The sequence below is a fragment of the Podarcis erhardii genome (assembly GCF_964252035.2).
Source record: "Podarcis erhardii genome assembly, chromosome: 1".
Lineage (NCBI taxonomy): Eukaryota > Metazoa > Chordata > Lepidosauria > Squamata > Lacertidae > Podarcis > Podarcis erhardii.
In genome coordinates, this window is record NC_138497.1 from 85,517,051 (window position 1) to 85,534,468 (window position 17,418).

A 17,418-nucleotide genomic window follows, 5' to 3' on the forward strand; every position below is an offset into this window, starting at 1 on the left:
GGAAGCTACAGCCTTTCTCTGTGGCAACAATCCTTATGTGTCACAGGCCAAGTGAAGAAGTGAGCATGCCAGATTAGCGGGTGCCTTTGTTTTCTGGCATGGACTCCCATGCTTGAATATGATAGCGAGATACTCTATAGGCAAAACTTTCCTTTGGTATTAAGCAACACTGGAGAGAATTTAGCCAGTTAGATTTTTGCTTGTTAAAGCTACAATAACTCTTCTAGGAACCCCAGTGATGACGTTAAATTAGATTTGCCTGAAGGACAGGAAATGAATTTAGAACACGTCCCGATTACTTGGGCTCCTGCATTACATGTTTACAAGGAATGAGAGATTTGGCTTTGGGAGGGGTGAAGGGGGTAGGAATTGAGAAATGAAGGAGAAAACAAAGCTTTATTGCTGAGTCTCACTTTGAGAAAAATGGTCGAGCCTTGCAGCATACATCTCTCTATTACAGAGAAAGCAAATGTTGTGCCTTTCTGATATTGCTAGACTCCAGATCCCATCATCCCTGGCCATTGGCCATACTGGCTGGTGCAGATGGGAGCTGACAGCTGACAGCCAGTTAGATGTCCTGCTTTAATATGTGCTCATCTCTACAGTAAACTGTTTGATATAGGATGGGGTAGGAATTATCCTGCCCTGGGAGCTGTCCACACTGCTTTGCCTACTGCAGAAGAAAGTAGGGATGTTGGACTGTGAGCACGGGCCCTATCACAGGGGAAGAGAATGGGTTAGAATCCAGCCTTTGAGTCCCCAGGTGTTGTTGGAATACAACTCCCATCATCCCTCGCTAGCAGGACCAGAGGTCAGGGATGATGGAAGCTGTAGTCCTACAATGTATAGGGACCCTAGGTTGAGAAAGGTTGGGTTCCACTGTTCCTGAAGACTAGTGGGGCTGAGTTGCTGCAGTAGTCAAGGTACTGGGATAAAAGAGAACGAGAGACGCACAGCTCTAGGGTGCTGCAACTGACTCCACTGCAACATCTTACTCTCCTCCCATTCTTCCTCCATCCCATGACTCCTGCGTTGTTATTGTTTTAATTTTATGACCGTTCTAACCATAGCTATATCATGTATCTATATACCTATATTCGCAAGGCACATCTAGGCTGCAGAAATGGATGGGAAAGAAGAGTAGGTGCCTTTTTAAAGTCGGTTGTTGTAAGTACCTGTATTAAAAGTAGTAGTAGTAGTAGTAATCTGCTCCCCGATTTATCAAGAGTATTTTGGGCGAACTATTGCAATGTTTTAATGCAGCCGTTTAAGTAGAGTGAGCACAGAAACCGCTTTGCACACACGCACACACGCTTACTGTGTATAATATGACATACGTATAGAATCCACTCCCCTAGCTCGCCTTTCTGATACTCCTACCTCTTTAAGAGCTCGCCCCCTCCCTTTCTCCACCCCGCCCACCCCAGTGGAGCCGGAAAAGCGCAGCGAACCCTCCACTTTCTGAGAAGCAGTGACGCCTCTGGAGCTGCCATGGAACCAGGTATACTGTAATTGACCCTTGCGTGGGAGGGGAAGCTGGATCAGGATCCGGGATGGGTGGGGGTGGGGTGGGGGAAACAACCCGGGAATTTGCGCCGCTTCCCCTTCGTGTGCTTTTAGAAGCGCCCTCTCTTTCCTAGAACCCCGTTTTATCCTAGCACAACTTTCTGACGTTCCTTATCTTAGCATCCTTTCTCCCAAAGTGGAGCGAGCGTAACCGCCACCTGTCCCGGCGCGAAATCGGTGTCAGTGCTGATGAAGGAAAGATTTCGTTATTTATTACTTCCGTTTGTATATTCGTGTATTTCTCTTTGCCCGGTAAGCCGTAAAACGGTGCAAGCAGAAAACCTGACGTGGTCTAGACGTGGGGGGGGGATCTATTTTTTAAAAAGGGGTGCTGCTGGTGTAACTGCTCCGGGACCCCCGAGTCTGCGGCGGAGTTTGCAGCCCCGAGGGAAGGGAGAGGGAGGCGCGGAGTGCTCAGCTTTCGTTTCCTTCTCGCCGCGTGTTCCCTGCAGGTGGCAATGTGTACGAAGAGGCGCCGGGCCACGGGCCGCCCCCCGACGGCCAGGGGATCGACGTCATAAACGGCCCTATCCTGAATGGCCCAGAGGTTCAGGTAAGAAGCCTCTCCCACTCCCCAGCAAAGTATTTATAATAGATGGAAATTGTCTTTCAATGCGTTTAAGAATGCGATCAGTTCTGCACAGTGGTTAGAGAGTGTCAGACTAGGACCAGGTTTCACATCCTCACTGGGCCATGGAGCTCGCTCACTCAGCCTAGCCTACCTCCCAGGACTGTTGTGAGGATAAGATGAGGATAGCAGGGGCTTTCTTTCTTTGATGTGGAGCAGGGGAAAGCCCCTCCACATCAACATGCTAAAAAAATTATTTTGGGCATGTATGCTGGCTCTTCAACATGCATGCAAGAATACGTGCATACCACTTATTCTCAGCAGCCTAATAATAATATAGTGGTACCTCGGGTTAAGTACTTAATTCGTTCCCGAGGTCCGTTCTTAACCTGAAACTGTTCTTAACCTGAAGCACCACTTTAGCTAATGGGGCCTCCCGCTGCCGCCGCGCCGCCAGAGCACTATTTCTGTTCTCATCCTGAAGCAAAGTTCTTAACCCAAGGTAATATTTCTGGGTTAGCGGAGTCTGTAACCTGAAGCGTATGTAACTGTATGTAACTGCAATTACAAAACAGCCTTGGAATGGAGAACAGTCCTCTCTAGCAGTGCCTTCCTCACCCTAAGTCATGGCCTTTTTATTTATTTTAATAATAATAATTTATTACTTATACCCAGACCATCTGGCCGGGCCTTCCCAGCCACACTGGGCAGCTCCCAACAGAATATTACAAACACGTTAAAACATCAACCATTAAAAACTTCCCTAAACATATTTATTGCATTTATACCCTGCTTTCTTGTCCAGGGAGCTAAAGGTGGTGAACATGGTTGCCGGCCTCCTCATTTAATCCCCAAAACAACCCTGCGAGTTTGGTTAGGCTGAGAGGCAAAGACTAACTCAAGGTCACTCAGTGAGCTTCATGGCCAAGTGGGGCTTGGAACTTTGTCTCCCAGCTCCTAGTCTGGCCCTCTATCCACTACCTCACAGTGGCCCTCATTTCTTTCTCTCTCTCTCTCTCTCTCTGAGATGGGACGCGGGTGGCACTGTGGGTTAAACCACAGAGCCTAGGACTTGCCGATCAGAAGGTCGACAGTTCGAATCCCCGCGAGGGGGTGAGCTCCCGTTGCTCGGTCCCTGCTCCTGCCAACCTAGCAGTTCAAAAGCACGTCAAACTGCAAGTACTGCTCCGGCGGGAAGGGAAACGGCGTTTCCGTGCACTGCTCTGGTTCGCCAGAAGCGGCTTAGTCATGCTGGCCACATGACCTGGAAGCTGTACGCTGGCTCCCTCAGCCAACAAAGCGAGATGAGTGCCGCAACACCAGAGTCAACCATGACTGGACCTAATGGTCAGGGGTCCCTTTACCTTTACCTCTCTGAGATATGTGGCATGCTGGCTCTCTGCTATGGGGGGGGGCGAGTTTACCAGGGTGTTTCTCTTAACCCCCATGTGATCCTTCTGTCTTTAGCTGGATGACTTTGTGGGGGCTCACGCCGAGTATGACGAAGAGAAGGAGGAGAGCAAGTACTTCCGCCGCAAGCGCTTTGGTGTGATCAAGAACCTCTTGGCAGCCAGCTTGGGAGGAATGCTGACCTATGGGGTCTTTCTAGGTATGCTACACTTTCATTGTCTTCCTCTCCTGCTGCTACCCATAGCCTAGTCTCTGTCAGATGCTCATCTGCCTGCAAGTCCAGCCGTACCTCTAGGTCATATTGATCCATTGCTTTTTTCTGGTCATATTGATCCATTGCCAAGATTCTGGGGCAAAGTATAAAAGTGGGTGTCATGAAAACTGCAGTTCCCAGGGCTGCCTTCCGAAAAGACTTTCCCACCAGCTATTTTATCTTTATTTTTGAAATAATTTGATCCCTGAAATCCCTGCCTGATCACTGACATGGAATGGACTCTCTTGGGAGGTTGTGGGCTCTGCTTCATTGGAGGTTTTTAAGCAGAGGTTGGATGGTTATCTGTCATGGATGGTTTAGCTGGGATTCCTGCATTGCAGGGGGTTGGACTAGATGACCGTTGGTGCCCCTTCCAACTCTACAATTTTATTATTCTATGATCTTCAAGGGGAGTAACTGTTAGTAATCCCCTATGGTTCAGATACATGGCTTGTATCCATTAAGAACTGTGCATCCAACATTGTGGACCTAATTTTGCAGAGTTGAGATCAGGCAGGATCCTGCCCTTTTGAACTTCCTATGCCGACTGAAGACTTTTTCAAAAACATATTGCGTCTGGCATTTTAGCTGAATTCTGGTTTTATCATTTTAACGAGATTTATGTTTGCATTATATTGCGCTTCTTGTACATCACTTAGAAGTTGTTGAAATTAAGCGGTATATAAATGGTTGAAATAATGATGTCTCAAGGCAACTTGCAGCTTCCAAATTTACTATAGTGGTATAGTGAGGCATGGAAGGACCAGGCAGCTGGATGGGAAACTCCAGGATCTGTTGGCTAAAGCGGATGATTAGCAGGACTCCGCAACCATAGGGAGGTTATAGCCTGTTGAGATGTAGAGCAGATACATGTTGACAACCATTTGGAATGGGCAGATGTTTCTGCATCTCTCAATACTAGAAGCTGGAGCCATCCAATGAAGTTGAATATTGGAAGTACTTCCTCGTACTGTGCATAATTAAACTCTGGAATTTGCTACTGCAAGATGTAGTGATGGCCACCATGTTGGATGGCTTTCAAGGGAGATTAAACACATGAATGAAGGATAAGTGTATCTGTGGCCACTAGCCATAATGGCTACATAACCACCTCTAGGACTAGAGGCAGCATGTTTCTGAATAGCATTTCTGGGAAGGCGAGTAGAGAAGTGCTGTTGTTCTCATGTTCTGCTCATGGCCTTCCCAGAGGCCACTACAGGAAAGGGGATGCTGGACTAGATGAGCCTTTAGTCTGATCCAGATGAGCTCTTTTTGTGTTCTTGCCTGTCTGTTTCTTGTGGTTCGGTTCCCTATCTTTGTTTTCAGCGGCTGATCCAGTCCTGTGACAGCTCAGTGCTTTTCCTGTGGTTCTAACCACAGCTATTTTATACCAGCCTAGGACACAATGCCGTGGGTTCCTTACATAGCGCCACAATTGTTATGATTGCAATATTTCTGGTCTCTAAGCCAGGATTGCAACATCTGCTTGGGTGAAACCTTTATTTCCTCTTTCAATTGAAGCTGAAGTTGCAACCCAACAGAAAAGTTTTGGTTTGCTGCGATAAAATTAAATCCAAAATGGTGACCTGTTGCAAACTTAAATCTCTAGTGGTGATTCGTTGCATGTAGCACACCCGTTACTTCATAAAATGGAGGAAAGTGCTACTTTGTAGTTCATAAAGACCCTTTGGGATTACAGGTGTTGATTTGCTTGGTTTTTAGGGGCTCAGTCTACCGAACAACACTGTTTTGAAACCTCTCTTCACTTCCATGGTCCTTGTACATGGTAATTAATAGAGGCAACACTGTTTAGGGAACTGCATGTGTATCTTTATGTGGAGCACTAAAAATATGCTGCCTTCCTCACAAGGGCATTCTGGTGGCAAAGTCCCAGAGGGAGCACTATCTGTTTTCATTTTCATTTTGCACATTTGATTCAGATCAAAAGCTTTTGGACCTTACCTTGTTGTGAATGAGCAGGATATGCAAGTTGCATCCTACTATTCCTCTGCAGCAGAATAACAGAATAGCATCATCCTGCCAATCTAGAAGGAGCAGATCCAGTGGCAGGGAGGAAAAGCAGCTTATGATGCTTGACATCCTGATGAAACTTGGGCCTCTGCCTCAGCTTCCAAGAGTATATTAAAACGGGTGTCTTTTTAACGATTTCACCCACTTGGTCCTGTTGGATGGTGTGGGTCTCAGTGTGGTGTTGAACTCATTGAGGAAGCAAGCAGAGGGATCCTGGACAAATCAGCTCTGTTTCTGAACATGACTGTATCTTGCAGCCCTGGTGCAATCTCTAAATATTCCCTCCGCTTGGAGAGAAGAGCCTTCATCAGCCATTGTTAGCTTTTTTCCCCTTGGGTGGGTGGGGAGCTAATTTAGCAGTGTGGTACCTGTACTGAACAAGGTTGTGCCAACTCTTAAGTGTCCCTGTCATCTCCCTTAGGCTTGCTTCAGATGCAGCTCATCCTGCACTATGACGAGACGTACCGAGAGGTGAAATACAGCAACCTGGAACTACAGAACATTGACAGCAAGATGCTGATGGGCATCAATGTCACACCTATTGTTGCCCTGTTCTACACTCCAATGCTCATCAGGTATTCCTCTGCTCTGACTTCCTGATCACCCCCTCTGAATACTTTTTATGCTATTCATACTTTTTTGTTGGGGGGGGGGGAGTTGTGCCTGGAATACAAATTTTGGGTGTGCCCATGCTAGGGTTTTTTTTTGTAGACTTCTCACACTTTACCCTGCCAAAAGTGAGCAAAAACATGACAAGAGATGGGGGGAATGCAGATTCTGAAGCATAGAAGATTATGTAGCTTATTGTGTGAGAACAATCAGTGGGCAGTGCTAAAAACCCTCAGTGTGGATGCACCATTCTTTTGGAAGGGGTGAAAAAACCTGAATCCTGTGTCCTTGAGGTAGCTAGAACACTAGTAATCTCACAGTTGCTAAAACATTTCGCCCTGCCTAGAACACAGACCTATTTTTTTCTGTCTTTCCAGATTCTTTGGCACCAAATGGATGCTATTCTTGGCCGTGGGTGTCTACACACTCTTTGTCTCCACCAACTACTGGGAACGCTACTATACCTTGGTGCCATCGGCCGTGGCCATCGGGGCTGCCATTATACCTCTCTGGGCCTCCATGGGCAATTATGTCACCCGGTGAGCCTGTTGCAGAAGGGAAAGACACTAGATTGAAAGACCTCCCCAAGTGTCTTTGCATGGCCTTTACCATACATAAGTACCATTCTGGTCACTTAGCGACTCTCCTTAACAATATTGTGCATTCCCGACCGGTGTTGGCACTGAGATGTTCCATCGTCAGTGTGGTAAATGGGTTTTGGGTGTTCTGGTTGCACCAACCTGCAGAAGCATTTATTGGTAGCTTCCATGGGAGGAGGAATGTTACAGCAGGTATAAGGAGCATGTGGTCCTCCAGGTGTCCTTAGACTCTTGCTCCCATCATCCACAGCCAGCATAGGGGTGGTGGGAGCATCTCACAACATAAATAAACATACAGTCATACTTCAGAAGTTGAACGCCTTGCGAGACAAACGTTTTGGCTCCCGAAGGCTGCAAACCTGGAAGTGATTGTTCCAGTTTGCGAACGTTCTTTGGAACCCAAATGTCTGTTGTGGTTTCTGCAGCTTCCGATTTGCTGCAGCCAATTGGAAGCCGTGCCTTGGTTCACGAACGTTTTGAAAGTCGGACGGATTTCCAGAACGGATTCCATTCGACTTCTGAAGTACGACTGTACTGACCTTCATTTTTGACTTGTTTTGCTTTTATTGTATGGTTTTCTTTCAGTCGTGCTTTTATGTATTTTTGTGATGCAGCAGTGTATACATATTAATTTTATAAATGAATAAAACAAATAAATATGGAGCGCCACAGGCTCCCTACCCTGGCCCAGAGTGTGTCCTGGAGAGAGCAGGTGGGCAGCTGGTTGCACTCACCTGGTCATCTGATATGTTCGACTTGCCTCAACAGGATGGCGCAGAAGTACTATGAATATGCGAACTACAAATTGGAACATGTCCAGGAGCAGCAAAGGGCTCCACGTGGGGCCTACAACTCCTACATTGTTGGCTTCCAGACTGTCTTTTATGCCATCTTCTATGTGAGAGCTCTATTTAAAGGGGTTTTTTTTCATGTACCTTTGGGGTGGAGTGGGATGGGTATGTATTCCCCATTGTCGCTCCTTGTCTGTTGGGAAATGGCAGCCATCGGTGATATAGTTCAGTGAGGGGACACCCTCTCACTCTCTGCACATGTTGGGTTTCTATCTCTCTCTCTCCTGCCCACAGTTGGTTTATCTTGCATTCTCTCTCACCCTGTTTTCCAGCTGAGCTTTGTCTGTGCCCAGTTTCCCATGTTTTTCTTTATAAAGGGGCACCTCTCTGATTTGAACCACACTCTCTTCAGCGTACAGCACTGCGGTGAGTATCCTGGCTGAGGGGCTGTATCTCAGTGGGTAGAGCATCTGTCTTGCATGCAGAAGAGGTGTTTTGCTGGCCGACTTGCTGTAAGGTAGCCATTTACCTCCACCCCCCATTCCTTGAGCAAATGGAGCTTAATATAAGTTGCCTCTCTGAGATCTTGGGGGTGGGGCAGATTGAAGAAGGAATTTGTTGTAAAGTTACCTGTCTATGTATTGGGAGGAGGTAGGGTTACCAGACAAAATCAGCTGTGCAGTTAATGGAAAAAATGATTGGGGAAAATAGGGGGATGGAGGGATTTGGAGAAATTTCTTCGGGAGTGTCTTGGAGCAAGTGAGTCAGTGAATGGTCTAGGCCTTCCCAACTGCTGACTCCAGCCTTATCCATTGGCATGCAACTTCCTACTGTCCATACATGTCCACCTCTGGGCAATAAGTGTTCCCACCCCTGCCTTTTATACCCATGATCCTAATCTTTGGGGACCCTTTCCCAACTAGGCCTGTGGTCTCTGAAAGTGCTGGGTTTTTTCCTTGCAGGGACCAAGAGCCATGGGATTCTCACAGGGTTCAACACCACAGTTCTGCAGAAGCTGCCACGCAGCAATGAGCTCATCACGGTGGAGAGTGTGCTCATGGGAGTGGCCTTCCTCTCCATGCTCCTGGTATGAAGCTAGGGACAAAAAAGCACAAGGGCAAAGGCATGGACTAACTCACCCTGCTTGTGGTCATCATGAAATCAGTAGTAAAAGCAATACATTCTGCAACCCAGATTCCTCTGCCCCTAAAATGTGTAACACAGTTGGCAGGTAAATCACATACAAAGCAAATGGGTTCATTGTGCACATGATAGTGCAATCCTCTTGGACCGCCTACGTACATTAGAAGAGCCTGCTGGATCAGGCCAGTGGCCCATCTAGTCCAGCATCCTGTTCTCACATAGGCTAACCAGATGCTTATGGAAAGCCTGCAAGCAGGACATGGGCATAACAGCACGGTCCCCTCCTGCTGTTTCAGAAGAATATTGTCTCTTGACTGTAAAGGTTATGTGGCTGCATTCTAGGCAGGTTGAGGAAAATGTCCCAGCCAGAAATGTTACTATGGATCAGTGCATTGACCTGTATATCTGCAGCAGCCACACACTAGGATTGCCTCTGTCTTTACCTAGCTGGGTATGGGTGTTCCACCTGTATGGGCTGGAGCATAGGGTAAGCGTTGCTGCTGCTGCTGCTGCTGCTGCTGCTGCTGTTGCCACATGGATTGTGGACCCAGGTAAGAGCTTTCAAGTGGTACTACGCAAAGATACAGCCATATCAAAATTGTCCCTGAACATAGGTGGAAATGAGGTTAAATGAGATGAATGAACAAAATCTCTGGTCTATGTGAATGTGATCCATTTCTTTATTTTACCCTGCAAGGGGCAGAATTAATATGGATACTGGGTTGCCATTGAAAACAGCAGCCCCATGATGAGCTCTCTTTGCCCCATCTGTAATACTTAGACAGACTTCTGATGTCATCTTGTTTCATATTTCTCTGCCTCACATCATTGGCTGCCGTTGATGTGTATGTTTGGCAGGGGAGGTGATGGGACAATGCAGGAAAATATGCTTAAACATTCTCAGCAGAGATGGGGAATCTGTGGCCCTCCTTATAATTTGTGGACTGCAGCTTCCATCATCCCTGACCATTGGCCATGCTGGCTGGGGCTGAGTTCTGCTATTGTGTGGAAGGTCACGGGTGCCCCCATTCCTCCTTTTAACAAGGAGAGTACAGGGAGAGCCCTGGTCATTTTTGCCCAGCTTCTGGTATCTCAGTGCCACACCTTTCTGTTTCCACAGGTGTTGCTTCTGTGTGGCTCAGCCTATCGCCCCACAGAGGAGATAGATTTGCGCAGCATTGGCTGGGGCAACATCTTCCAGCTGCCTTTCAAGCACATGCGGGACTACCGCCTGCGCCACCTCATTGTCTTCTTCATCTACAGTGGATTTGAGGTGGTCTTCTTCTGCACTGGCTTCACCCTGGTAATGCGAAGTCCTCCCAGGTTTGGAGACAGGAAGGGCTGGGCACCCAAGTACCTCCGTGCTAACCAAAAGGTCCTTCCTCTCCACTTCCCAGAACTATGGTGTCTGCTCCATCGGCCTGGAGCGCATGGCGTACATCCTCACCGCTTATGGACTCTCCTCTGCTGTCTGCTCCACCCTGGGTCTCTCTATGCTGTGTCTGCCTCGCCAAGTTCCCCTGCTTGCCGGAGCATCGGTCCATGCCATCCTCTTGATCGGCCTCTTCTGTTGGGCGCCTCAGGCCCGTAGCTTAGGCGAAGAAGCCCTGCTCTATCTGGTAGCTGCACTCTGGGGTCTTGGCAGTGCCCTCAACAAGACAGGCCTCAGCTGTGAGTAAAACAATACCCCTTTGGTGTCGGAGCCTTATACCAAGTCAGATCATCAGTCTGTCTACCTCACTATTGTCTATGGCAGTGTTTCCCAAACTTGGGTCTCCAGCTGTTGTTTTTTTTTAACTACAATCCCCACCATCCCTGACCACTGGTCCTGCTAGCTAGGGATGATGGGAGTTGTAGTCCAAAAATAGCTGGAGACCCAAGTTTGGGAAACCCTGGTCTACCGTGACTGGCAGCAACTCCCAAGGCTTTCAGCCACAGTTCTCTCCCATCCTACCTGGAGATGCTTGGGATTGAACCTGGGACCTTCTGGATGCGAAGCAGAGGCTGCAAACAGTGCCTGCACTTGGTGTAGTAGCTGTTGTACCTTCCACAGACTAGGACAGGAGTAGCCAATGCTGTGTCCTGCTTTTGGACTCTCAACTCCCATCAGCCCCAGCTAGCATGGTCAATCGCTGGGGATGATAGGAGTTGGGAGTCCAACAACATCTGGAAGACATCACCTTGGCTTCCTCTGGACTAGGAGGTACAGCAAGCTGAGCTGGACAATACCATGGTAACAACTCCTCTCTGAAATGGTGTGATAGATGCTGGTTACCTGGAAGAGGCTCAATTCTAACTGTTTGAGTTGAGTCTCCCTTGACGGCATCATTGATCACTAGTAAAGCAAAATAATGGGCTTGTTCACACATGGCACTCAACACAGATGCAAGTGGTTTCTCCATCTGTACAAGTGTCTATGTGAAACATTGTCTGCTTGTTGATCTATTGTGCACACAGCTGAACATTACATGTCAACAACTGTGAGTGTACAGCTCCTTTGTTTACATGCATTATAGACTGGTCGTGCGTGAGCACCCCTAGTAACTGCCCCCAAGATGCTTTTCCATGGTTTGTTACACATTTTGGAGGGGAGCATTTTATAAGATGCATTATTTTCCTAACCTTTCATACTAGTCTGTACTGAGAACAGCGGAAATAATGCAGCGGTGTCTTGTAGCACCTTAGAAGGCTTCACACATTTATTATGGTGTAAGATTTCTTGGATTACAGTCTGCTTCTTCAGAATCATGAAGGGTTATCATGTTTGTGCATACACACACACATGTGCACATACACACACACACACACAAATATGGGTGAAGGGCGATTGTGAAGAATAAGATAGGCAATGAAAGCTAATAGTCTCTGAATCTATTTGCTGTATCCCTGTCCCCCACCCTTTCCCTACAGCACTCCTGGGGATACTTTATGAAGACAAGGAGCGTCAGGACTTCGTCTTCACCATATATCACTGGTGGCAAGCCATAGCCATCTTCGTTGTTTATCTCTGGTCTGGACTGCCCATGAAGGTGAGTGGGAAGTCTGGCATTGCATGAATTCTTTGACCTCTCTGGCTCTTGGTGATGTATGGAGATGACTTTGAAAGGAGGAGAGTTCCTCTGGCCTGGGGATAACAAGAGAATAAATCTAAAGCCAGTAGTGTTGTGAAGGAACTTGAAGGAATGAGCAGAAAGGGTTAATAGAATGGCGCCTAGGAGCCTAGGTGACAGTTCGCCTAGGTCATATCTGCAGAACTGACCTTTGTGTTAACTGATGGAGTCTCTCTTCCTTCTAGGCCAAGTTATCCATCGTGCTCGCTACTCTGGTAGCTGCAGTAATATCTTACCTGTGGATGGAGCGTAAAGTAGCCCAGATGATCCCTCATCGCCTCCCCAAAATTCCCAAGCCCCGTCACAAGGTGCGGGGCTACCGCTACATGGACGATGACAACTCTGACGAGACTGGCTCTGAGAAGGAAGAGGATAAGGAGAGCGACTCCTCTGAGGAAGAGGCAGAAGGGGAGGAACCCAGTGGCCTCCGTGATCGACCTCGCCGAAGGAACAGATGTTCCTATGAGCAGGCCTTGGGAGGGGAAGGGGGAGAGAATGTGGGCTAGTGCCTGCCCTTTTCTCACCTGTCTGGGTTGGGACATGACTCTCAGCTGCCTTTGGCATCAGCCTCTCTCCATCGCTTGAATCCTCTTTCTGCCATGTTTCAACTTTGTTGGGACCACAGGCTGTGTTTGAGCCATTTCCTTATCTCGCTCCTGACACTTCAGCTACAGTTGGAAGAGAATGAAGCTTCAAAGGCACACTTCCTGACAAAAGTTCTTCATGCCTCCCCTGCCTAATATGTGGTGGGATTTGTAATCTTCAGCTTCAGACTGTGGGTGGTACAATATATCCAGGCATCTTCCCATGGAAAAGTTTAGGTGGATTCTGAGAAATAAGTACAAGGTACGAAATGTCAACGCTTTAGATGCGTAAGCCCCTGGAGGTTGGGTGAAGGGGGATTACGTCAAACTTTTCTTAGTCTTTAGAAACAAATGGCAGTAAAGTCTTGGTACATTTTCATAAGTTATTTTACTGTGTAGTTTGGCTCCTGAAGGTGTTTCTGTGGCCTATCACAGTTGGCCCTATTGCTGGTGGGTATTCTCTCTCTGATAATATGCAAGTTTATCCACTAAAGACCTTGCAACAAAATTGATCCTGCTCATTTGACACCCAGTGCTCACATGATAAACCAATAAAGAACTTTGTCTTCAACTGTTGATAAAATGTACTCAGCATAAAAGTTGACTGGCAGCAGCTGTGTGTCAGCTGTCTTACTTAGCAGGAAATTCCAACTGCACAGTTCCTGAGCATTGTGCAGTGATTGCTCTTTGGTTGTAAGCCAGGGCCCAATTTTGCCCATGAGGTCTATTTTCCCCATACTACACTCACCTGCCTCACACCTGATGTCAGCTGCAAGGCAGGTAAAGATGCAACATGATTGGCTGTATGACTTGGGTTCTCCATGAGGAATTTATACAGTCACAGTCTGCAGAGGGCAGCTTTTCCAGCTCTGTGTGTAGTGCTTGGGAAGTGCTGAGTGCGGGACATGGGAAGCACTTTGCACATCACTGACTGGCTGCCAGGTGCTTGGGAAGTGATGTGCAAGGAGGCTTTGACAGGTGTCAGTCATCTGGAGATTTCAGGTTGCCTTGTGGGTTTGACAACCCTAGTATGGAGAGAATCTTGGTTAGCCTCAAGCTTAGACTTTGAATCCTGAACTGGGAGGCAGAGGGGAGCTTGGCAGGGCATTGTGGGCACCATGGCATCTGCAGGGACCATGTTGGCAAAGCCGGATAAAGGCAACACTGAGCTAGGTAGTCCAGTGGCCTGAAGGGATGCAAGACAGTGTCCTGTCTTCTTGGTCCAAGGACCCAAGTTTAATCCTCAGCATAACACTGACAGCTGAAAGGAAATCAGGCAATACTGTAAATATTTGGGGCAGGGAAGAAGTAGGGGCACTGTGGAAAGAACATCCTCTCCAAGGCAATCTCTTGAGCTGGGTGTGTGTGCAGAGGTGAGGTTCAAACGCAAATCTTCATTGCTCATCATGCCTCAGACAATGCCTCATTTTTAATATGCCTTTATACTACTGTTTTACTGGTTTTGTATTTTTGTTTTAGTTGTTTATAGTGTTTCTACATTGTATAATTCAACACTGTATTTTTTTTTAAATGGTGGAACTGTTTCTAAATGATTTTAAATAAAATACATTAATAAAGTCTTAAGGGATGCAGCAAATATATTTCAATGAAAGGAGAAGTTTTCCAAACCTAGGGATCCTTATAAAATTATTTAGGATTGAGGAATTCTCATTGAAAGGCACATCTATGTTTTACATCTGTGTAGGTGTGACAGGCATGGGAATCTCGAGAGACCAAAAAGTTGGCAACTCAAGTAGACAGGAAGGAGCCAACCCTGATTTCTCTTCTGTGCCTCCAGCTGGTCCTACCCCAGCTTTCCTTCAGCCGCATTCTCTTGGAGTTCTTCCCTCCACTCCCCTATTAACTGCCCCTTGTCCTTTTGTGACATCAGAGGCAGTCTGTAGATAACAGCATCAGCACAGCCTCCCTGAGCCTGAAAATTCTGGAGACACCTCAGCAGTAATTTTTTTCAACTATTAAAAATATTTACAGCCCACTCTTCATGTTTGCTGATATGGGTGAGGCAGGTCTCATAATAAACTCAGGTATTTGATCTTCCATTATCTGTCTTTGAATAAAAAGATAGAATAGACACTACAGGTTGAGGTATATAGAAAAATATTTACCTGCTAACTTCCACAGGTTTTATCTGTTCATGAATATCCACCAGTTTCCTTTCACATGCGTACACTCACATGACTGTGTTTGAAACCTTCCATACACACACACACACACACACACACACACACAGGCATAAGATAACCAACATCCATGAATAATTCCAGCAGACACATTCACTCATATTTCACTCTGCATTCATTCACGTTCAAGCAGAGTGGCGCAGCGGAAGCATGCTGGGCCCATAACCTGTTGTTGGGATACTGCCAGGGAGACAAAGGCATCAGGCAGCCTACACGTCGTCTCCAGATAATCTCTCGATCTCCCGTAGAACAGCATCAGTCAATTAGCGACACGAGCCTCAGACACATTCCAAGACTCATGCACGCCCTTTCTGCAGAGTTTCCACAACAGAAGATGCACCCAGAAGAGCAGAGTTTCCACAACAGAAGATGCACCCAGAAGAGCATATTTACAGCTTTATTCAACATTGGTCAGAACAAAGGAAAAACATGCCTGCTTGCTTTCATGTCGAGGAAACAGCCAGAAGCAAAGGCTATATACAAAACGGAAACTCCCTGTGAGCAGGAAGTACGCAGGCTTGTGACACACAACAGCCTGTTCCTTTTTTAAGGAGGAACAGAAATATCCTAACAGCCTTTACTCCACAAACATCCACGAGCTTCAGTTGACCAGCTTCTGAAGGTGAATTTCAACCAACTTACATTCCCAAATATCAGCCTGCTTCAGCCTTCCGTGGGCTTCCAAATGTGGGCTTCCAAATGTGAACTCCACCAGCTTACATCCACCAATATCTGCCAGCTTTTGCTACATAGATCACCAGACATCCTTACCATGGATATCAGCCACTTTCAAGCTGTGATCCTGCTCATCAAGTAAAGTTGCCTTATCACTCCATAGCATCCCACAGCCAGATGATCACATTTGTCCATCTGCCAATTCACATCCTCCATGTGGGAAAATACCAGACAATGCTGAATGTCACAGCTGATGCTTTCTGCGTTCTGTTGGGAAAGAGTAAAAGGCCCACATTTATATTCACTAGGTTGCCATGTTCTTTTGTGATGTCACAGATAGTCTGTAGCCAATGGCAACAGCTGAGGATGCTGCATCATAATCTCAGGCCTCACAATTATAAAGGCAGCTCAGCAGCAATTTGTCTATGTGCTTGTTTATTATTTAAAATATTTATAGACCAGCCTTCATCTGTACTGATACCGTATGGGAACAAACCTTAACATTGTTGTAGGCGATCTTTTTCAGCACAGAGGCCACATCTCCCTGAAGGGTGTTGCATGGCAGTGGTGGTTAAGGGTCAGAGTGGAGTGGAGCAATGTGACTCATATTTTTGTGCAAAAGCCAACCCTAAATTTTCTACGACAGTTGGGAAGTCTGGTTATGAAGACTTAACTGTATGAAACGCTTTTGTATTGTACAAACAAAATCTGCCCTTTTTCCCTTATGGGGTATCCAAGAGCCCATATAGAGTCCTTACGTAGGTTCCCTATTGGTAGGAGAAAATAGCAGAGGCCAACAAGAGAATATTGAGAAGCAAAGCAGCTAGTAAGCCTGATCTTTATTGATCTGTTGCAACAGGGTGCTCCCCTCACACGCAGGAAAGGAAGAAGAACCCAGAACAATGGTGTGCAAGGCCTTATATGGACATTTTAAATTCCCTGCCCTGCAGCTCAAGACCACCCCCCACATACCTACATCACAGAAAAGGTGGTCTGAAACAGAAATCTGAATGACTTGTTTATCTCCTCTGACAGGTTACCTGTTTAATGGTCACGTGATTGGATTGCCTTCTTACTTGATTAGATAACCTGGGGAGCCTGGCCAGTCTTTTGTAATGATAAATACTTAGTTCCTAAGTCAGGTCACAGGCTCACCCTATCCAAACACAGACATTAAGACAGGATTTGTGAAGGAAAAGACAATGGGGAGGCTTTCCCATTTTCCTTTGACCTTGCAGAGAAAACATTTGGCCAGTTTGGGACAGTTTGGGATCAAAAATGGTTCCAGGTCTGTCTTCCTGTGCTGATCTACGTACCCGCTTGGTTGGTACACTTATGAACATTTAACATATATCTAAGACCTCAAAATTCTTATCACAGTATGGTGGTTTAGGGTTTGCCAACAAATCTCTGAGTATACATTTGTCTACTATGTTTTGTGTGAGGTTTCTAGTACTACAAGTAACATTCTACATCTGGGCAGCCCAGATCCTGCCCGTATAGTAATCTCAGCTACACAAATGTAATAGAGTAGAAGAGCCTTCCTAAAAAATATGGGAAAAAACCAAAACACACAACTGAAAACAAAAATCATAAACACTTAGAAACAGCAGCAACTTCGGCAATGAAATGGCCATTCTTAGTCGATTGGGCCAGAGTGTCAGATCTACAAGTGAATTCAAACTCAGCCATTCTGTTGGAATCTCCTTTTTGAAGTAAGACAACTTTCCAGTTTGTTACAGAATATCCAGGGTGACCAAAATTCTCCCTCGGTGGTTTCTGAGTGTCACCATTTTTTTAACGTTTGGTTCGTTTCCTTCCATGTATTGGCTGATATCTTGCATTGAAATAACCCAGTTTGGCTTATGTAGATAACTG

At 46.5% G+C, this 17,418-nt stretch overlaps 1 protein-coding gene and 1 long non-coding RNA gene across 2 annotated transcripts; one reads left to right on the top strand and one right to left on the bottom strand.

The window, feature by feature from the left end:
- Positions 1–1,418: 1,418 nt before the first annotated feature.
- On the top strand, positions 1,419–13,247 carry UNC93B1 (unc-93 homolog B1, TLR signaling regulator). The gene is made up of 12 exons (XM_081838357.1): positions 1,419–1,501; positions 2,019–2,119; positions 3,602–3,743; positions 6,250–6,403; positions 6,815–6,976; positions 7,805–7,934; positions 8,160–8,253; positions 8,790–8,914; positions 10,091–10,273; positions 10,368–10,641; positions 11,881–11,999; positions 12,266–13,247. Exons 1-12 carry the CDS (start codon positions 1,492–1,494, stop codon positions 12,584–12,586), a joined length of 1,815 nt encoding a protein of 604 aa, XP_081694483.1. The 5' UTR covers positions 1,419–1,491; the 3' UTR covers positions 12,587–13,247.
- LOC309328581 lies at positions 11,642–12,738 on the bottom strand. Its single transcript, XR_014150830.1, has 2 exons — positions 12,605–12,738; positions 11,642–12,094 (listed from the first exon to the last, which is right to left on the bottom strand). It is a non-coding gene; the product is annotated as an uncharacterized lncRNA (long non-coding RNA).
- Positions 13,248–17,418: the final 4,171 nt, after the last annotated feature.